Source organism: Pipistrellus hanaki (assembly GCF_964339955.1).
Source record: "Pipistrellus hanaki genome assembly, chromosome: 10".
NCBI lineage: Eukaryota > Metazoa > Chordata > Mammalia > Chiroptera > Vespertilionidae > Pipistrellus > Pipistrellus hanaki.
In genome coordinates, this window is record NC_140512.1 from 25,523,366 (window position 1) to 25,546,563 (window position 23,198).

The window sequence follows — 23,198 nt, forward strand, 5'->3', positions numbered from 1 at the left end:
TTATAGTCACAGTCTAGTCTTATACTAATTGTTCTGCATAACTAGGGCATTGCACTAAGAGTGTTCAATGGTGCACATTGCTTAATTTTACTTAATTTCACCTGAAAGTACATTTGGATTTACTTTGAATGATTTGATGGGAAAATGTCATTTATTTACATATGATTAAACAAATAATATCAATTTTAATTCTTTTTACTAATTATACCATCCAGATTGAGTGCTTCTTTCTTGCTAAGGCTAAGACTAAGTTTTACCTTTCTGCCTTTTCGAATTTGGTGCATTTTACTGTTCCCTGAGATCTTTACAAAACAAGAATAAGTTGCAAAAACATAATTTCAGGTATTTTGGAACATCACAAATTCACATGACTATAGACATCTTTGTGCAGAAAATGCAGATAAAGTGGGTCCGGTATTAAACAATAGGGAGGGGTGAGGCCTGTGGTGAAGAAAGGAAGGTCACGTGGCTGGTCCAGTGGGAGCAGCTGCTTTGTAGCAGTTACCAGTTTTTACCATGTGGGATGCTGATTTAAAGTGAAGCCAGATAATTCTCATCATTTGTAGCAACCTGGATGGAATTGGAGAACATCATGCTGAGTGAAATAAGCCAGTCAATGAAAGAGAAACACCACATGACCTCACTCATTTATGGATAATAAAGAACATTATAAACTGACGAACCAAAAGATAGATATAGAGACAGTAAAGCAACAAGCAGACTGTCAAATTACACGGGGAGGGGAGGGAGATCTGGGGAAGATAAGAGATCAACTGAAGGACTTGTATACATGCATATAAGTACAACCAATGGACACAAAACTCTGGGGAGGGAGGGCATGTATGGGGGGGGGGCAATGGTATATGTACACAGATAATAATTTAATAAAAAAATTTAAAAAAAATAAAGTGAAGCCAGAAATCAGGTTTCACATGGTATTTTCTGATTTTTAAAACAGCCTTGGGGCCAAACAAAAGATGTACTATGTGATTCACATCTTGCTTATAAGCTACCTTTTTGTAACCTTTAGGGTTTTCTTCTCCTGACTGAATAAGGCTTATAGAATTCATACATTTTAATACTTTTAGCAGTATTCACTTGACTTTTTCTGATTTTGATTCAACTTATATTAGTAAGTCTTGCAATTCATAGATTACATATGTTTTAATTATTTTGAATAATAATCTCTTGATAGAAATACATTTGTGAAGTAGATGGAATGAGTATTTTTTTCCTTCATATCTCAGATGAGTAAACTGAGGCCTCCAACTTTCAAGAGCCTTTTCTTAGAATATAGCCTGTAAAGGACTAGGTCTCCATCCATATATATATATATACATACATATATATGTATATATATGTATGTGTATATATATATATATATATATATATATTTATTTATTTATTTATTTATTTTTACAGAAAATCAGAGATCTTTCAAATACACCGTGTTTTCTTTGTTGAGTTGATTATTTTCTGATGACTTTGAAAGCTGTTCACTTGTTTCCTTTTGCTTCTAGTTCAAAAAACATCGGCTTTCCGTTGTACATACCAATACTTATGCGAAATCTGTGGTGAACATGGCGGATTTAGTAAGTATCGATCTGATTCAATATTGCCATAGAGGAACTTTATGTCTCGATGGCTAGTAGAACAGATAACATGGTTCTTACATTTTCACCACTCTAAGTTACACTTTAGCTAAGGTGTCTGTCTCCCAAATCCCTGGGAACCATGCAGTGACTTGATCAACTTTGCTATCTGGCTGGGAAGGGGCCACAGTTACCCACAGGTTTATGCCTGATATTCCTTCCTGTATTTTTCACTTGGGAAAGGAAAAGGTTGGGTCATAGGCCCTAACAAAGATACTCATCCTGTACTTCCACCAGTGGAAAAGCAGTATAAGATTTGCCTTTTTGCAAAGGGTGCCTGACACTGTGGGAATTATGCAATCAAATAATCCTCCTGTATCTACTTTCCAAATCTTCCCCTGACAAGACAGTGCCTGTACCTTCTCTATGACTGTAGTCAGGGACAGTTGGGATGTGTAGAGATGATTTCCTTGGAGAGTCTTCATTGTTCCATTTCTATTAGGGGAACTCAGGAATGCAGGGTTGCTTTGTCTAGGTGCAGAAGGTAGACTCAGGGAGAGCCTTGAATAAGGGCACAAGTATTTTTCAAAACATGATCTTTTGTTTCTAACCAGTGCTATTCTTTGAGTGTAACTTGCTAAATAATCGATTCCCTGTTACTGAAGGGAAATGCATGTCAATTAGAAAAATAACTCTCTCCCTTAAAAATAATGACATTTCTTACATTAATTAAAACTCAAGGTGTTTCCTTAAGTAGGTATTATTGTCCTGTTCATGAAACATTTGATTTTACCACACGTATACCTGGTGTGTTCATTTTGTTATATACTAGATATACAAAGACCAACTTAAGACAAGGATAGTATTGGTTGCCATGGAAACCTGGGCAGCTGACAACAAGTTTGCCATATCTGAAAATCCATTGATCACCCTACGTGAGTTTATGAAATACAGGAGAGATTTTATCAAAGAGAAAAGTGATGCAGTTCACCTTTTTTCGTACGTAACTTTTGTAATGATTTATTACTTTTTCTGGTTCCATGTTGAATGCTCTGTGACCTGTGACAGATGTATCCTTTGTACTGCATAATGCAATTAGGATTTGATAGGGAAGATACATTTGGAAGAAGTTTTAAAGTATAAATTGTTTAAAATTAGCACGAAAATATAAGAGCTTTAATTTTGAGTTATTTTCTTATTGCATATACATTTTATTTAAATTTTCAAGAGATTTAACAAAAGCATTTATTAAGTAGAAGTACTGTTAATGTTCATACAGAGTATTTTAACTTATTAAAAACAACTTTGTTAACTTTATTTTTTATTTAAGAGGAGATCTTATTATTTCCAAAGTTTATCTTTTGTTTATCTCACTCTTAAAGGTTTTTTTTTGTAACATTTCTATTTGAAGTAATAGCAAGATATATAATAGCATTTAAAAAACTTATCATTTGAAGTCAGAGCTTTTGTTGAAGAAAGTTATAAATGGAAGTAAAAGATTATATTTGGGGGTTAACTTTTTATTTTTATATAATTTCAAACTTAGAGAGGAAAGTTGTAAGGAAAAACCCTTTGCCTTTCATCCAGATTCATTAATTGTTTATATTTTGCTATTTGTTTTATTATTTCTTTCCTTTCATCCTTCTTACCCCTTTTTCTTCCTTTTATCCATCTATCAATTTTTTTTTTTTTTTACCTGAGCCATTTGAGAGTAACTTGGAGACCTTTACCTCCTGGACATTTACTACTTAATCCTCAAGGCATTTTCTTATATCACTATAGTAAATTATTAAAACCAGATAATTTAGCATTGGTATACCAGTAAGATGTTATTTAACCTATGGACTATATTCAAATTTTACCTATTGTCTCAATAATGTCTTTTATAGCTAATTCTCTCCTGTCTCAAATTCAGGATCTAATGCAGGACACACATTCTGTTAACTGTCGTGTCTATTTAGTCTTTAATCTGTAAGATTTCTTCAGCCTTTCTTTGTTTATTTTGAACTTAACACTTTTAAAGAGTATAGGCCAATTATTTTATAGAACTTGTGGGGCTGATATTTTCTCGTTATGAGATTCAGGTTATGCATTTTTGGCAGAAATAGCACAGTAGTGATTTTGTATCCTTCTTGGAGTACATCATATTACTAATTCCTTTTTAATAGGTAGAGTTCTCTTGAAGATAGTGATTATATTGGGAAACATCCCCTAGAAACTTTCTCTTTGGTTATGTGTATAAATAATTTTCATATTCCTTCCTTGCTTCAGGAACATGTAGTATACAAATGTTATGTGCATTGAGAAAATAAGAGTGATAAATTAATAATGAGAGGTGTTATGATATTTGAACTGTGAGCAGTAAGTATTTTTCATTTCCTTTTCTGAAAGGGGAAGTCAATTTGAGAGTAGCCGGAGCGGGGCAGCTTATATTGGTGGGATTTGCTCGTTGCTGAAAGGAGGAGGCGTGAATGAAGTAGGTGTGAACATCTGTACAGTACAAAGTGGTATGATGGCTGAAAATGTCTTCCTAATATTTAAGAGATAAGTTCTCAGTAGTTCACATTCGCTACATGTTAGGTTGTTTTATTAATACTTGCGTAATTACTATAAATGACCAGAGGGAAGAATAAGGAATAATAAAATAATATCTGATAATTCTGTTCATGATGTACTTAGAATGATTTCCAGATTTCACTATTTACAAATTATTTAGTGAAAATATTTACTTTTACCTTCATGAACAATAAAGCCTTGTTTATCACTTTGTTTGATTTTCCAGAGAATTGAGGAATTCTCTGAATTGTTCAGCTTACTACAAAAACTCAGTTGGGGAAATTTTCTCCCTTCTTTGATACTTGGCAAATTTTTGGAGAAAAAAATAGACCAGGCTTTTCAAAGGGTTCCTTCTACCCCTCAGGCACTAAACCTGATGGAAGTGATCTGAAAGGAGATACTTGAATCCTTGGGAGACTGTATATTGAAAAAAATACCTCTAGGTCTTCTTAAGTTTTCTTTGGCCAAAGATCATCATCACATCCTGTTTTTTAGCATTTGTTTTCAGAAGCCACGTTCTGTTTAGTTTGTGGAAATTTCAGGAGTACAACTGGACATACAGAGATGAAAAGTTACAAATAATTTATTCATTTATTATTATTATTATTATTATCCAAATGACTAATCATATGTAAGTATTACATTTTTCAGACATGTCACTGGTGAAATTTGGACTCAGAATTATTATTATTATTTTTTTAAATATATTTTATTGATTTTTTTTACAGAGAGGAAGAGAGAGGGTTAGAGAGTTAGAAACATCGATGAGAGTCATCGATCTGCTGCCTCGTGCACACCCCCTACTGGGGATGTGCCCGCAGCCAAGGTACATGCCCTTGACTGGAATCAAACCTGGGACCTTTCAGTCCGCAGGCCGACGCTCTATCCACTGAGCCAAACCAGTTTCGGCTGGACTCAGAATTAGATTTAAGTTTCCAAACCGATAAGTTGGTGATTCCCTGATTTTTAGTCTATAAAGCTTAATCAAATATGGATTTATTTCTTACTACTTTTTTCCAAATGCCCAGTAGTTCAGTATTGGCTAGTATGTGTTTAACCTGTGCCAAATAAAACACTTAGAGGTTAGTTATTTTCAATTACATTGTGACTGTTCTCTGGCCCATCTTAAATAAAAACAATTTTCATTTACATGTATTTTACTTTCATTTTGTTTTTCAGTTTGGGAAAACTGACTTAATGGCAGTTACACTTGCCCAGTCATTAGCCAATAATATTGGCATTATCTCAGACAAAAGAAAGTTAGCAAGTGGTAAGTTGAAGTACACACGTGGTTTAATATTTAAAATAGACTATCATCTGTGAAATACTTTGGAGAATGAGATTCTTTAATTCAGTTGCTTGATCAGAAGAGTTTGGGTGATTACATAAGATAAACAGTTACGGCACAAAACAGAACGTTTTTCAAAAGTAATACATCATTATATTTATATTACCAATGAATATTTCTCCATGTGTTATGACCATTTAAAGTTATGTCATAATGTTTGAATTTAACACTAAAAGGACAAAATAATTTTAAGTGATTTAATAAAAAATCTTAGGCATATAGGTTTAAGGCATATTGTTTTATTATGGCTTAGTTAAAACATCTCTTAATATGGCCATAGAGAATTTGCCTGACTGATAAAAGGCTTAGTAAATATGGACCTAGTAAATATGGACCTAGTATATTTTACCAAATTACTTCACTTTGTATTATGAGTATGTTTATTATAACCATATTTATTTTATTTTTAACAACAGACATTACAAATATAATTGCTTATATTAATAACTATTATAATTTGTGGAATACCAATTATATGACAAATAATTGAATGCCAGTATTACCTACATGTAGATATTCATTTAATTCTCTAGATATTCATTCAAGATATGCATTATTAGCCCCATTTTACAGATGTGACTAGATCATAAAAGGCTAATGTCTCAAGATTAAGTTAAATGGCAAGCCTAGGTTTAGAACCTGGATGTTTCTGGTTCTGAAGCCTTCTGCTTAACCCATGTATCATACTGCCTTCTACCAGCAGCCTTGGTGCAGAGGCTTTTAACAATAAACAGGAAATTGCAAGGATTCTCATAAAGGCCTGAGACACTAAGATCCTGGAGTGGTGTGTCACTATTTCATTGTATTTTGTTTTCAGTGAATTCTTTAAAAATATGGCTACTTGATAATATCAAAAGATTTAATTTTAGTAAGAATTATGTAAACTTGACAGAATCAGGGTAGATTTTTGTGGTTATTCGTTGCATAGAAATATAAGTATGAGGGAAATTAGAAAGCAGGTATTACTTTTTAAAAATTATGTTAGGAATAAAGTTAAGATATATTTTTTGAGATAGGAAATGCACCTTTTTGACTTTGTAATAAGGTGTGTGTATTCATTTTCTCTTAGGGGAGTGTATATGTGAGGACACATGGTCTGGATGCATAATGGGAGACACCGGGTGAGCCACTTCTGCTTGGAAATACCTCACTTTTCCTTTCCCTGCTGTGCTGCTGTCTTCCTAGGAATACGACACCCAATAACAGCGCAAGGACCCTCACCACAGGCATTTCAGAGAGAATCAGTACATTTTCTCAGTGGCTTTGTTATGTAAAATATTTTCACAAACGAGTATCTTATTTATGAAAACAATCGATGTCAATTAATCCAGAAAAGTTGTTTTTTGACCTTGACTCTAGGCTGGAAAAGAGGAACAACTTTGTTCTTGATGGCTTACATGCTAATTCCCATTCCTCTTATCTTCTTCAATTCTCCTTCAGTGGGTTATAAACAGGACTGGGCTGGTAAGCTGACCCTCAAAAACAAAAGCAAGAAAGAAAGCCCAGATTTGTCGCTTCTCAGATTCCCAGCAGCCTCCCATCATAAGTAGAGCCTGTGGTGTAGACGCTACAATGGCTGATTTCAAGCTACCAAAGGCGCCTCACTGAACAAGGCGTGGGAGGAGTTGTGCACAGTTGTTCTCCTGAGAAAGGCCTTTATTTTCACCCTGTCCCACCTGTCCAACACTGTCAGGCATTAATCTTTTATTCTTTCTAAATTCTACAATCATTTCTTTCGTGCCAAGCTTAACACTACCCCATACTTTTTTTTTTAAAAAAAATTAATCTTTATTGTTGAGATTATTACAGACATCTCTCTTTTCCTCACATAGCTCCCCTCCACCCGAATCCCACCCCACCCCAGGCCCTCGCCACTCTATTGTCTGTGTCCATAGGAATTGCATACATGCATATTAGGCCTTTGTCTAATCTCTTCCGCCCCCCCTACACACACACACTTTTAAACTTCCATCATCTTGTGCTCTTACTTCAGTAACATTCTAGATACTCAGCTTTGGGGCTCCCTCTGTCCCTTCCCAAACTCCACACTTCAATCATAATTAAAAAAGGTAGAAGGAATGAAAGAGTGAACACTTGAAAACTATTATCCAGATTTTAAAAATTAAATCCTGACTACATAATTAAACACCATAGTTAATGTTACAAAAACAATGTTAAAATAATGTTTAAATCCAGTATTTTTTTCTTTTCATTTTTATTGTTCTTTTATAAAATTTGGGTCCTGTTGAATATATAACTATTCATTTTTTTTTTTTTTTTACTTAACATTATATAATCAACATTTTTTTCTGAGTCTTTATTCTTGAACACCATGATGATTAATAACTACATGGCATTCTATTTTATTAACAGGTTATTGTTTTTTAACTGTTGAACATTTTGGCTATTTTCATGTTATTTGCTACTGTAAACTGTGCCACCATAAATATCTGAGTTCAGACATATTTGAACGCATAGCTAATTATCTCCTCAAAATTTTTTTTAAAATTAGAACTATTAGATTTGAGAATATTTCTCATTTTGAAGATTCTTAACACACATTGCCAAATTGCTCTATATTTATTTCTTTTTCTATTGGCCCTCTGTTACTTTATTTGTATACATTCTTTTGAAATCATCTGAAACTTGAAAAGTTGCAAGAATAGTAACAAAACCTTTTTGTCCTTGAATCATAAATTGCTAACTGGGTGCCCCATCACTGCCAACAACTTAGTGTGCATTTCTACCAATAAGGACATCCTCCTACAGAAACACAGTATAGAAATAAATCATCTCCTTCTCAGCCCTCATTCAGCACTGGCTCTGTGCTTCAGAATGTCGTTGTAGGAACGGTTCAGAATCAGGCATCAGGTTTTTGTGTCTCTTTAGCCTCCTTCAGTCTGGAACAGTTCCTGCCTTTCTTTGACTCTCATGACCTTGACACATTTGTAGATGATAGGTCAGTTGTTTTGTAGACTGCTTTGCAGTTTGGGTTCCAGCCCAATAGTAATTTTTAGGAATGACTTATTATGAAATAAATCATTCCTCTTTTTAATGCAAATTACAAGTGTGTGTGTGTGTGTGTGTGTGTGTGTGTGTGTGTGCGTGTGTGTGTGTGTGTGTGTATGTGTTTCCTTTGAATATGCATGCAAATAATGAACAACCCATCATCACCATTGGTCACCAAATGAAGAATTTGGAAATATACTGATTGAATAAAACCTTTAGGGACTTGAGTGCAAATATTGTACATAAGTGGAATTTATTTTTCACTTTTGAGAAAATGTATAATTTTAACTATGTTCAGTTTTAACACTAATATACAGACAAGGGAGGCAAGAATTGTATCCAGCTGTTAATTTTCTTCTGTCTTATAGTTACTATCTTCCGAAGAAGTTTACCCAGTGTAATGTTGAAGAGTACCATGACTTCCTGAACAGTGGAGGTGGAGCCTGCCTTTTCAACAAACCTTCTAAGGTAATAAGTGTGATCGGTTATTAGTTATTAATCTTTCTGAAGTATGATAAACACACATTTTTGAGCCATTTGGTGTTATAAAGGAGAGCTTTTCAACTTGGCTTGTGCATATTGGATATGTACCATATTCTCAATTTGCTAAGTATTTGCATTTTCAAAGCCAGCTTTAATCTTGAGCATTTGGGACTTTTCTGATAAGAATAGAAAGCAGGTAGAAATAAGAATGTTTGCTTCCTGAAATTTTTACATTTTCTATTTATACGGCCACATGATGATTCAGGGATAACTTACAAAAATGTTTCCATTTCGTTTTTCTTGAGTTCCCCTCTCTGGATACCTAATTACAACGCATCCTGGTAGAAAGGGGAGGGGGCATAGCTACCTTCATCACTCCTTGCCATTGCCTTTCAGAATAAGCAGTATGGCTGAAACCGGTTTGGCTCAGTAGATAGAGCATTGGCCTGCGGACTGAAAGGTCCCAGGTTCGATTCCGGTCAAGGGCATGTACATTGGTTGCAGGCACATCCCCAGTAGGGGATGTGCAAGAGGCAGCTGGTCGATGTTTCTCTCTCATCGACCTTTCTAGCTCTCTAGCTCTCTCCCTTCCTCTCTGTAAAAAAATCAATAAAATATATTTTAAAAAAAAGAAAAAGAAAGTTTGTGTGTGTGTTGATAGGTGTGTATTCACTGCCATTCTGGAAAATGTAGACTTTGATTAATTTTCGAATGGATATTATATATTTAAAACATAGCAACTATATTTACTAATTTTACCTGTAATCATAAGATAAATTTATAGTCAAAAGATATATTGATGGAGAGTTAAAATTAAACAGTCTTAAAATATACTCTTGTACAGTCCAAAAACTGTTTCTGGAGGAAATTATCATTGCTGTTCTCTGCAAGACTATATTAATAGGAGGAGTGATATTTTGTATTACAAATTAGTAGATTTGTTATTTTGTGATGTTTTCCTTATTGTCAATGAAATAACTTTCTGTTACACAAGAAAAATAATTAATAAAGAGCTTTTCACAGGTACTTGAATTTGATCCTCACAGCAATTTGTGATATAGATGGACAGTTGATATCATTCCAGTTTTAAATACTAAAACTCTTGGGCTCAGAGATGGCAAACTGTTTGCCCAAGATACATAGCTGAGCCAAGATTTGAATCCCTTGCTTCCTATTTGAAGGAAATGAAATTTCAGGAGTGACTCTGGCTTGGTTTTGGTCAATGGCTAGATCATATTTTATTTTGATGGCATTTATCAGACCCTACTTGGTATGTATATTCTACATGTAAATATCATTACATCTGACATGGAAACAATATTAGACCCTTCTGTTCAAAGGTTCCCAGTCCTAAAGTTATAGGAAGTTGTGCTTTCTGTTTAGGAAAATAAAAAACATATTTTGGAATAACTGGCAGATATGCCAGAGGCTTAGGTGTAGCACTTACGGTCTCAAAAAGTCTTTGAAATCATTGATTTGTCTCTATTTTAATTCTCATTTTGGTTTTCATCCCACAGCTTCTTGATCCTCCTGAGTGTGGTAATGGCTTTATTGAAACTGGAGAGGAGTGTGACTGCGGGACGCCGGCAGTAAGTCTCAGGGTGTTTTGATGACCTTTTTTAGGTTATTCAGGGTCATTCTGAGATAGACATACAGAGCAGGGGTTATGCCTGGAAATTTTATGATTTATGGAAGGAAGATTATTATTATGAGGTTGTTCATGTGTTTTAGAAAATATGTTGGTCCTTTCAGGAAAGTTACCCCATTTCTGACATTATGCAAATTATTACATTCCTTAGGAATGTGTCCTCGAAGGAGCAGAGTGTTGTAAGAAATGCACCTTGACTCAAGACTCTCAATGCAGTGATGGTCTTTGTTGTAAAAAGTGCAAGGTAAGTAAATGTTGTTTCACAACTAATTGATGAAAAAGAGGACATATTTGATTACACTGTTAAGGTGAGGTTACTATAAACTAATAACAACAGTAGTATCTAACACATATTAAGTGACTAAGTGCCAAATGCAGTATCCTCACAAAATCTAGTGAGGTGTAGTGACTATTTTTATTCCCATTTAACAGATGAGAACACTGAGGCTTGTGTGGTTAAATTGCTTGCCCATCTTAAACCAAGTAAGTCAGGGAGCTCGGGCCTGAATCTTTATAGTTCCCAGAGTTTGTCCTCTCACTAGACCACCTCCCTGAGGACTATGCACACTAAATGAAAACAGGTGTTAAATCTTTGAATGCTGTTTTCCCTTTCTTGTAAAGCCAAGTGGATGTTCAGTTCAGTTGACCTTTCTTTTCTCGCAGCTCAGTTTGGTATAGCTCTTGCATTTGCTGTTGAAGGAGCAAAAGGTAGACTTTAGACATGATAACACCTTACATGTATTGTGCAAGAGATTTTAAAATGCACCTTGAAACATGTGTCTGTTTTCACCTGCCCACCAGCATCTTCATACCCTTCTCCAAATATTTAAGCCTTTCCATCAAGACTAACAATTATTTGAGGCTTACCTTTTCCAAAGAAATCTATTGTGTTTGTTTTTTTCCCCCTTCTCTTTACATAGGAAGTCTGGTACAAGATTCTACATTATTTCTGAGGTTGAATATGTTTTTCATTAGGTACATTTTATGGAGGCAGAGCCAGGGACTTACACAGTAATTGGTACAGGTTCTTAGTAAATATTTGTTGAATGAATGAATAAATATGCTCAGCAGATACTTACTATTTGCTGATTAGTCTAATTAGAGTTAAGAGAGGGTGGAATATGAATCAATTATCTTCTGAGTGCCAGAGATAGTCCTAAGGATTTTAATGTATATCATCTTATATCTGGATTCTCAACGCTGGCACTATTGACATTTTTGGCTGGATAATTTTTTGTTGTGAGGTGAGTCTTTATAGTAGAATATTTAGCAGCTTCCCTGACTTATGCTCACCAGATGAAGGTACAATCCCTCCCAGTGGTGACAACCGAAATGTCCCCAGAGATTGCCAAATGTCCCCATGGGGGCAAATCCGCCCCTGGCTGAGATGCTCTTAGAAAATGCTCACAACCACACTTTTCTGATAGGGGTTACTATCCAGACTTTTTTTCACTTCCCAATCCCAGTCTCAAGGAAGTGAAATAACCTGCGGAGGCTCACTCAGCCGTCAGTGAATCTGTGTGCAGTTCTGCTGGCAGCGATTCCTGCTGTTTTCCCATTTCCACGGTGTCTCCGGCAGTCTGTGAGACAAGTGAGGCGCTGGCAGAGATCTCTGAGAGAACGCTCTAAAAGAGGAAATGAAACCAAGTGTGAAACAGACGTTCTTTTATTTTTGGCTGCCTCAACTGTTGATTCTGTCAGCTTTTCCAACGGCCATAACAGGGAATCCCCAATCCCTTATTTTTATTCTCAGTATTTTTAAGTCTGCCCACCCATAAAGTGCCTTTGATTAGGCAATTTTTCTTTGATTTATGGACTTCGGCTCTTTGTGATGTAATCAGTTCAAAGAACAAGTAAAAAATGATAGAATACATACAGTAAAGTGGTATGTAAATCATCCCACAGAGAAGTGCCAGTCAAGTAAGGTCCTTTTAGCTAATTTCTCAAATCCCACCTCCCCCATCCCCACTCTCATCCCTACCCTGGGCTCCTGAAGGAGCTGAAGCACGACAGTGAATGGAGGAGGGGAAATAGAAGAACAAGATGAGAAACTGAGTGTATTTTTATTTTTTTCTACATGTGTTTATAATAATGTGCATATAAGTCAGAGTTGGCAAACACTTTCTGTAAAGGGCCAGATGGCTTTTGTCTGTCATAGCTATCAATGTCAATTATTTCTGCCTTTGAAAGCAGCCATCAAAAATACAGAAACCCAGGGGCATGGCTGTGTTCCAATAAAACTTTATTTAGAAAAACAAGTGGCCAAGTGCCTGTCAGTAGATGAGTGAATTAAAAAGCTGTGGTACATTTACTCCAGGGGATACTATACAGCTGTAAAAAGAAGGATTTCTTTTTTTTTTTTAATTAAATTATTATCTGTGTATATATACCATTGCCCGCTCCCCCTCCCAGACATGCCCCCCCTCCCCAGGGTTTTGTGTCCATTGGTTGTACTTATATACATGTATACAAGTCCTTCGGTTGATCTCTTATCTATCCCAGATCTCCCTAAAAAGAAGGATTTCTTACCCTTTGAGACAGCATGGATGGACCTAGAAATTATGATGCTAAGTTAAATAATCCAGACAAAGGAAAACAAATGCCATCTCACTTTATCTGGAACCTAATGAACAAAATAAATTGATGAGCAAAATAGGCCCAGAGGCATAGATACATGGAACAGACTGACAGATCTTAGAAGAAAGGAGGGTGGAGAGGAGGGGAAGAGACTAACCAAAAAATTTATATGTATATATGCATAACCTAGGGTGAGTGGGAACCTGGTGATGGGGGCAAGGGTTGGGGAATAGGGGACATCTGTAATACTGTCAGCAATGAAAAATAAATAAAAACAAACCAAAGAAAAAACACCCACAAGTGTCCAACCATATTTTGCCCTCAAGCCATAGCTGGTGGACCTCTGCTGTAAAAACCTGCTTATGTATTATTTTTCTTCTCTCAGTGTAACTCCTAGGAGGGCAGGGGTTTGGGGTGATACATTTACCGCTGTACCCCAGCACTTAGCGCAGGCCCTCCTCCTTCACTTTGCTTTCTCTCAGAAACCTCTGGCAATCCTTGAACAGTTCCACTCTCACATAAACTCTACCTTAAATCTGCTTCTATTTCTACCCCAGATGTTCTAAAACTGGTGTGCCCCAATTCTAAGGAGGAAGAGAGCCAGAGCATATGAGATGAAATTATTCTGTTTATTTTCCTGTCTGTATAGCCTATTTTGCTCCATTAGAGCAAGCAGGATTCTTGTGTTTTGTTCTCCATTAGGTGTCCAGTGCCTGGCACATTTTAAGTAGCTAGTAAATACTTGAATGGGTGAATGAATGAATGAATGAATGAACACAATTTTTTGTTTGGATCTTCTAAAAAGTATCTGTTGAAATGTTGATTAGAGTTGACAATGTGCTGTTCATGTTCTACAAACAACAGGAAACTCAATTGTCTGGAGGGTTGTGAGCAAGGGAGGAAGATGAAAGATGTGTGTGTGTGTGTGTGTGTGTGTGTGTGTGTGTGTGTCTGTGTGTGTGGTGTATATGTATGCGCACACTTGCTTGAAGACTAAAGTGTGTCTTTCTGTGAGTAGAGATCAAAGCAGAGAAAGATCCAGCCCCAAATATGAACATTTTGGAGAAGGAAAGTAAGTGGGATTGAAAAGCAAAGGGGAAAGATGAAAATGCTATGTATCTCTGTTTTGTTAAAAATGAATAGTCTTGCAATTTATAAATCTGATGAGCTTAAACATTTATTGGTACTGGTCCCACACTTACAAGAAATATTTGAGATGGTTGAAAACAGACCAAAAAACAAAAAAACAAAAACAAACCTCTCCCATCCATGGGTACACATCATAGAAACATTAGAAAAGAATAAAAGACCAAGTTATAAATTTATTTAAAAATTAGGCAGGAAAGAAGGGAAAGGAGAGCCCGGGAAGAAATAGCTTTGCCAGAAAATCAAATTTTTGCAATTGAGCCCAAAATGTAACCTTCAAATTCTTGGCAGAAAAGGTAAAAAAGAGTAATGTGCTCAATGTGCCAGTAAGAATGAAGGGTAGAGTGTAAATACAAAAGCCTTTTGGAAGGAAGAATTCCTAGAAATTGACTGACTCCTTTGTCTCAAAGGATGCATCATCAAGCACGGCCTTGTTTGACCACGATATTCAGGGATTATGTGTGATGACTGTGCAAGTCACTCCATACACAAAAAACTCTCTCCGGAAAGTTTCAGATTAACATTTTATTCAGTTTTTCACAGACTACCATGTTATAGTAGTTTAAGATATTCCTACCCCCCAAATCTTCATTTTGCTTCTTTAAAGAGGATACTCTGAGAAATTTTTCCTCAGCAGTTTTACACATTGGTTTTTGTTCATTTTAGTTTCAGCCTATGGGGACTGTGTGCCGAGAAGCAGTAAATGATTGTGATATTCGTGAATCATGCTCAGGAAACTCAAGCCAGGTAATTTACAGAATAATCACTCAATGCCCGATGGGAAAAAGTAGGCATGTCTTCAGTGTACTGACCCCCAGATGACATGGAAATGGACAAGATGCTTGTCTCTCTCTCTCTCTCTCTCTCTCTCTCATATAAGTTCTTACTCTACTTTTATTTGTTTTTCAGGAATTCAAATTTCAGTCATCAAAGCTTGAGCAGATGTTCAGCATAATTTTGTCTTCACATTGAACAAAGCCAAGATTGCACGCATGCCTTTTTTTGTCTTAAGTAGAGAGTAAAATTCATTGGATTTTTATCTATTTAGTGAAGGAGGAAATAACTATTTTTTGTTTTTGTTTTAAGTGGAGAAAAAAATTCATTACCTTTTTGTCTTTAGTGAAGGAGGGAACAACCAGACTCTCTTCAGCTCTATGAAGCAGAAAACCAGCTAAGGCCAGAGACCCACAGAGCACTGGGTTCTGAAGGAGCCTGTCACCTCAGTCACTAACATCACCTCAGTCACTAACAGCTGCTCTTAAATTTCATATGATTTAGTTGTAAATAGAGAAGATGGGGAAGTTGAACTTTGGCTAGGATCCCAGGTTTCGCAGGGAGAGAGTGAGATAAGTAGAAACATCAATGATAAGCGAGAAACATCGATCGGCTGCCTCCTGCACACCTACTACTGGGGACTGGGCCTGTAATTGGGCAAGTGCCCTGACTGGGAATCGAACCGTGACCTCCTGGTTCCTAGGTCAATGCTCAACCACTGTGCAACACTGGCCAGGCAGTATTTTATTTCTTTGTATTATAAAAAACTTATCAGGAGTAATGCCACCTTCTTGTTAACCTTAGGGACATCTTTTCATAGTCCTTTTTAAGTTTGAATCAGCTTTCAACATTTTATCCTTTGAACTTTCAGTGTCGTGAACTATCTCCAAGAGCTGTAAAGATGTCAATGTGAAGTTTTTTGCCAAATAGCACTATCAACATTCCCATAGTCAGTGATTTTTTTCTATAACAACATTTACTTTTGTTAGAATTTCACTTCATGTCTTCACTTTTCTTCCTTTCTTCTTTCTTCCTTTCTTTCTTTCTCTGCACTTTTGTCTTTGTTGCTAGTTTCCTCTTTGAATTACCCAATTTTGTAAAATGCCACATGCTATCTCCAAAAGACAGAGTGGCAGCACAACTACACACCTTGTTGTCTGTCCATGAACTAAATATACAGATGGCAAGTGACCAGCCACTGAGAGGCTTTGAAAGAGTGACAAATTAGGTCATTCACCTAATGACCACTAGTTACCACTGTTTACCCAGTGACCACTCAACTGAAGAGCTAGTAGTAAAAGCTTGTGCTTTATGCAGTTACTCACCATCAATATATTATGGGAACCTATATTAGAACTGTGTTGTTGGGGTACTAGTCTTCTTCAACAATACTGTGATACCCGAAACTGTTGTTGGAGCTATGTGAAGCTAGGACTGCCTTTGTATTTTTTCCTCTAGAAAAGAGGGATTCAGTGGTTGAAAATTTAATTCCTGCTCACATGACCCTTGTTCCTGGTTCTTCCTCTTTGTTTTTATGTGGTACATCTACCTTAACCATTAAAAATGCTTTATTTTAAAGGTAGTCATCCTAAAAGACTAAAGATTTTTCATGTAAAAGTATTTTCCTTTCTGCCGAGGCCGGTTTGGCTCAGTGGTAGAGTGTCTGCCTGTGGACTGAAAGGTCCCGGGTTCGATTCCGATCAAGGGCATGTACCTTGGTTGCGGGCACATCCCCGGTGGGGGGTGTGCAAGAGGCAGCTGGTCGATGTTTCTCTCTCATCGACGTTTCTAGCTCTCTATCTCTCTCCCTTTCTCTCTGTAAAAAATCAATAAAATATATTTTAAAAAAAAAGTATTTTCCTTCCTTATTTAATTAGCATTGCGTTTCTAAGCTAACAGTGGTGATGAGGGTACAATGAAATGGTGGATGTACAAAGATATTCCTGTTGCATTAATTGTAACAGCTTAAATTGGAGACAGAGCAGGTCCTGGGATAATGGTGTTTTGTTCAAAGCTATTTATTATACAACATTGATGAGATGCCACAGGGATGTAAACTCTTGTTTATTTAAGTTACCCTGTGCTAAAATTGGTTTCATTATACAATTCTCTTCAAATCACAGAGCCTATCAAGCCAATGAGTACATTGGTTACAGGATGTTAGCTCCATGCAATGTATTATAGTTATTAAAAATACAAAAAGTTTATGATGATGAGGAAATTCTTAAGTAAAGGAAAGAAGCAGAATATAAAACATCTATACGTTCATTATACCTATGTTTTAAAAAATATCAAAACTTGTAGAAAAAGGTAGAGGAAAACCTGTAACAAAATGTAACACATAGCTGCCTTTGAGGGGTGGGGATTTGAGAAACTTTTGTCTTTCACTTTAATTTTGCATTTTTACATTATGTAAACTTTTCTCAAATGAGTATATAATTACTATAATGATAGAAAAAATGTATCATGAATTTAAAAATTCCGTAAGAATGCTTTGGCGTTTTCTGTACTTACTATAAGGTATAAGGGGGCGGTATAAAGCATGTGTTTTTCTAACATGTGCAACTCGGAGTTCTGCCTGAGAGTCATTTTGGGTGGAAGGGCTGTGCTGCTTCTCACAGAATGAAGAAACAGAGTTAGTGCTCCATCCATCCTGACGTCCTCCTTGCTTTTGTTTCATGATCTTCTCTTACTCTTTTTGAGGAATAGGGTATCTGTATAGAGTAAGATGCTCTTACATATTAGCATTAGCTGAGGCCTTGCTGTCATTTCTTTCCGTTTGCTGCCAGGCCGTCTATTGTGTTTGCCGCTGATGGGTCGGAGTTTTTAGGGGAAAGTGAACCAGTTGTATTTCCTTTTGCTTCCTCTTCTTTTTTCTTTTTTTCTCCCCCCCCCCCCCTCAAATATTTTAAGTCAGCAAATGTATTCTCCTACTTTATTTTTAAAGTGAACGCATTAAAGGGATTAGCTCATCCCGATATTTTGTTGCACATTTGGTTCATAGTTCTGTTTTCTTTTCCCAGTGTGCCCCAAATATTCATAAAATGGATGGATATTCATGTGATGGTGTTCAGGTAGGTTAGTTCACTGTTACTTAATTTTTTTTTGTGTGTGTGTGTGTACCAGGATGAAACAAGTACTGAAATCTTATCAAGATAGGAACCTTAATTTAAATGTTTCATAATAAATTCTGAAGATGAAAGGCCTTTATAATACCCTTTGTCTAGTTCTCCTGGTCAGACTTAGCTTTTCAGTTACCTGACATCAGCAGACATGGCATGGCTCACAGGTATGCTTTTCCATTTTAGGGGATTTGCTTTGGAGGAAGATGCAAAACCAGGGATAGACAATGCAAGTACATCTGGGGGCAAAGTAAGTAAACAGTGTGGCCCGATCATTTCCACGTGTGATACCAGGCCAGGGGTCATGTGATCAGGAAGTACATTTTCAACCACTTGAAGAGCGATGGAGCCTTCAAACCACCACCCATCTCAGCAGGGGCACTTTTGTGGAAATCAGAGAAGGGCACTTCTGAGAAGACACAGCCCTACACATCTTGGGTAGCTGGCAGTGCCTTCAGATGAGACAGATGGTGCCTTTGCTGCCAGGCAGGTGGTCTGTGCCAGGTGTGCAGCTCAGAGAACAGGACAAACATGGGTTTTAGCTTCACGTACACTCTCCACAGCTGAGTGTCCTTAAGCAAAACCTGTGCAGCCATATGGGATGGACACGGACCCTGGCTAGGGAACTGTGGCATTGGAACTGGAGCATTTTTGCTCGAGTTGTTTTTTTCTCCCTCAACTATCTTTCTTGAACTCTAGCTGGATTTTCTACTTATTGGTGACCTGCTGAAGTAGCTCTGCTATATCAGAGAGAAATTTTAATGTTATTCCCTTTACTAGTAAAGTTTGTCAAATTTTCATAGGGAATTATACAACAGTTATATATAAAATATATTATTGAAATTATATATTTATATTTAAAATATATTTAAATGTATTTTTTTTTCAGAACTATTATCTGCCCTTTGGAAGTAGTTTTTTTTTTGTTGTTTTTTTTTTTTTGTTTTGTTTTTTTTTGTGTGTGTGTGTGTGTGTGTGTGTGTTTAGAGTCTTTCAAAAGACAATTATCATTAAAGAAAATGATAACCCTTAATTGTCACAAACTGGCTACAATCCCTTTGGAAGGGGAAGTGTTCTCTTCTGAATAATTAGAGAAACATTGGGATGGGGGGAAATTTTAATCATACAGGTTTGTACTCTGAACAAAGAGTTTTGTTTCCTCCTCTTGAGAATAACTACTAGCTGACAGCAAAACGTAGGAAAAGAGAGTATTAACATAATTATTATTACTTTTTAAAAAATATTTTATTGATTTTTTACAGAGAGGAAGGGAGAGAGACAGAGAGCTAGAAACGTCGATGAGAGAGAAACATCGACCAGCTGCCTCCTGCACACCCCCTACCGGGGATGTGCCCACAACCAATGTACATGCCCTTGACCGGAATCGAACCTGGGACTTTTCAGTCCGCAGACCGACGCTCTACCACTGAGCCACGCCGGTTTCGGCTATTATTACTTTTTTAATAATATAAACCAACACTCATCTTTTGATCAGTTTGCAAAAGTCATTTGATCTAATTATTGGAAAACTTCATCAACCAATTCCAGCTTCAGCAAAAATAATATTTTGACAAAGATACTGACACGACTTCAAATGTGATTTAACTCTCAGAGATTTGGCATGAATTCAAGTTTTTCTAAAAGCAGAATGAAGTATATTTATATAATTAATTTCTGAGAGAGAAAGGGAAATGAAGAGAGAGAGAGAGAGAGAGAGAGAGAGAGAGAGAGAGAGAGAGAGAGAGAGAAACATCAATTGTGAGATAGAATGATTAATTGGCTATCCCCTACCAGGGATTGAGCCTGCAACCTGGGCATATGCCCTGACTGGAAATTGAACTATGACCTCCCGGTTCATGGATTGATGCTCAACCACCTAGAAGTTGTGTGTTTTTTGAAGTGTGTTTTTTGGATAGCTGTTGATAATTAGTAAACAAGGTAGAAAGTATACCACTGTTTCTTGACTTTTTAATTTTAGTGCAAAATTATTTTAATAAAATTGTCTTTATGATTAATAAAAGTTATTGAGTGAGCAATTTATGCTTTATATTTGGCCCTGAGGTTGAAGTTTGGGTTATTTATTCAAAGAACCATTTGGTAGCATCTTTCCCTAATTATTGGCCAAATTCTGAGGAGTGTTGTTCTTGGAACCTATAGCTGAAACCTATCAAAGAGATAATAGATTTGTTTTCCAAATTTCAAATGAGCTGTCATGAAAAATGTACTAGTACGCGAGCCGTAGATGGTTAAGGGAAGGAAAAACTCTTGTGAACCCTGGGCACACTTTTAGAACCGATAGCAGGGTAGTGAAGGAGTCCCTAAATGGTATTTCCCTGCAAACACTTCGAGCAGCTCGCATGTTGTATCTACCACTGATAGAAAATTCTGTTCTGCTTCAGAGGTGATGGCATCAGACAAATACTGCTATGAGAAACTGAACATTGAAGGGACTGAGAAGGGCAACTGTGGGAAAGACAAAGACACATGGATACAGTGCAACAAACGGTGAGGTGCACAAGTCACCCCGGGTTTCTCTCTCAGCTAATGACACACATTACTTTCTAAGCCAGCAGGACTTTTCTGTTTTCTGCATCACATGGAGCAGTGTGCTGCCTCTCATCTCCCCCCACTGTTCCAGCATCATCTCTGCAGAAGGCTCCCACGTCTTAACATGTATGCTCACCTCTCTCCGAAGGCCTCAGTCATGCTTACAGCTGCCTCAGGACTTTCTCACCTGGAAGACATCTCAAAAGAAAAATATAAAAATAGAGCCACCAGAATACATACTCACTTAACTGGCTCTGATTTCCCAAAGGTCTTAATATCTCACTGTCCTTCTGATTAGAAGCCTCAGAATGATCCTGGACTGCACCTTCCCTCTGGCACATTGTCCAAATGCACGTCATGTCCATTCTTCCCTTTTATCTTTACCATTTGTCTTTAATCCATCTTTTCATTTCTATTCCTATTGCATTAAGTATCCCACTAAGACCTGCACTAACTCTTCAGCTATTATAAAGGCATCTAAACAGGTTTTTTATGCCAGCAGTCTCCAACAGGCTGCCCTCAGGATACTTTCCCAACTCATTTTAACCATGTCAACTCTTTGTTCAAATTTCACTGGTTCCACATAGCTAATTACTAATAAGAACAATATCCAACGTGGATTGAGTGCACACTGTGTACTACACACTGTATTATGCTTTACATGAGCTATGCCATTTGGTCTTTATGTCAGTTCTCCCCATTTTATGGAAGAGGAAACTGAGGCATAGTTTACTAATTTGACTAAGATCTTATAATGAAGATGTAATAGCAGCAGAATTGGAATTCAGGCAGTCTGACTTCAGAACTCTATTGTAAGTACTTTGGAGAATGTCATACTATTTTGCCTGAAAAACACAATGGAACCTTAGCTTGCCATTGTACCTCCTCCACAATTTGCCCCCATTTTGTGTGTGTTTCCTTCTCCACTCTTTCAGAGCCTAGCATGCCTTTCACCCCTAATATGTGCACTGTGTTGTCTGAACTCTGTGCCTGTGCCTGTGCTAGTCATTCCCCTGGAAGCACTCTTTATACCCGCTTCATGACGAGTCAGAAATTTATCCATTCTTCAGAGATCTGCTGGGGCAATACTTTCTCTATAAATTATTTCTGGATTTCATTTAGAAATAAATAATTTCCCCCTTTTCCTCAGAATTCCCACAGCCCTTTGTATTGTTCTTATGGCCCTAGTCCCCAACTCTATGGTCCATAGTTGTTTATGTATGTGATTTCTTTTTTAATCCAGCATCTAATTTCCTTCAGGATAAAAATCATGTCTAATTTTCTTCATATATCCTAAAGTACTTAGTAAGCTACATACACAGAAAGGACACTAAAAAATGTTGACTATTTTTTCCTGTGTTAAGAAGCATTTTTATTTATGACAGGCATTTTAAAAATGGTATAATGTTTAAACATTATTTTTTAGAAATGAATCAATACATTTTTTCTTATGTTGGTGATTGATACAAGTCCTAATTTTTCCCTTTTGTCTACCTGATAAAGCCTAATATTTTCACATGTGCTCTTGAAGGCCTACTAATCCGTCTTTACAAGATACTGATTAGAATATGGTTTATCATTATCTACATTAATAATTAAAATGTGCTAGGTACAGAGATCATGTAAGATAGTATTTAACACTAGTGAAAATATAATATTTTAGAAGTTAAATTAGAATTGATGTGATATTGGAGAAGTAGGGAAATATATTGAGCCTAAGTTGTCCAGAATCTATAAAGTGTATGTGTGAGTGAGTGTGTGTGTGTGTGTGTGTGTGTGTATGCACACGCACACGTATGTAATTCCTTTTTTAATTATGGGGCAATAAGCTGAAGAAAGAGCTGTATTCCAAAAGAATAATCATCCAAAGGTCATTCATTCACTTACTAAATATTAAAAAAGTGTTTTAGCATATCCAGTGGCATGTTATAGGGAGTCAGAGTCATACATAAAAGAAGTCTTTTTGATGGGTAATTTCCTTTCTATTAATATTTGAACTAGTGGATAGTAAAGAAAAAGCTAGAGAGTAGTTGAGATGTTGGTGCACCAATAAGAGTTTCAGATTTTTCTAAATCAGAGGGGACATGTTTTAAGTCTGGAATAAACTAGTTTGGGCTTATTTTATTTTTCTTGTGACATGAACAAATATATAGTTGATAAAAAATAAATGCTAAAGTGAGATAAGATTATTGTTCTCACTGCACATGGTTGTAAAGTGAATACTTGGTACTCTTTTAACACAGGGATGTGCTTTGTGGCTACCTCTTGTGTACCAATATTGGCAATATCCCACGGCTCGGAGAACTTGATGGTGAAATCACATCTACTTTAGTTGTGCAGCAGGGAAGAACATTAAACTGCAGGTAAATATCACTGACCATCCATGAGAACATTAG

At 36.5% G+C, this 23,198-nt stretch overlaps 1 protein-coding gene across 30 annotated transcripts in view; it reads left to right on the plus strand.

Annotated features, from left to right (window-relative positions):
* ADAM22 (ADAM metallopeptidase domain 22) overlaps window positions 1-23,198 on the plus strand; it is a gene marked incomplete at its 3' end in the record, with an annotated part of 168,181 nt that overhangs the window by 110,824 nt on the left and 34,159 nt on the right. For all 30 annotated transcript variants that reach the window (XM_084897381.1, XM_084897385.1, XM_084897388.1 and 27 more), the window contains exons 10-22: window positions 1,521-1,592; window positions 2,425-2,591; window positions 3,984-4,068; window positions 5,328-5,418; window positions 6,566-6,617; window positions 8,874-8,973; window positions 10,506-10,577; window positions 10,788-10,880; window positions 15,026-15,106; window positions 18,157-18,207; window positions 18,442-18,505; window positions 20,655-20,760; window positions 23,046-23,165. In XM_084897381.1, coding sequence (XP_084753507.1) covers window positions 1,521-1,592; window positions 2,425-2,591; window positions 3,984-4,068; window positions 5,328-5,418; window positions 6,566-6,617; window positions 8,874-8,973; window positions 10,506-10,577; window positions 10,788-10,880; window positions 15,026-15,106; window positions 18,157-18,207; window positions 18,442-18,505; window positions 20,655-20,760; window positions 23,046-23,165 — 1,154 coding nt within the window. The remainder of the gene's footprint in view (window positions 1-1,520; window positions 1,593-2,424; window positions 2,592-3,983; window positions 4,069-5,327; window positions 5,419-6,565; window positions 6,618-8,873; window positions 8,974-10,505; window positions 10,578-10,787; window positions 10,881-15,025; window positions 15,107-18,156; window positions 18,208-18,441; window positions 18,506-20,654; window positions 20,761-23,045; window positions 23,166-23,198) is intronic.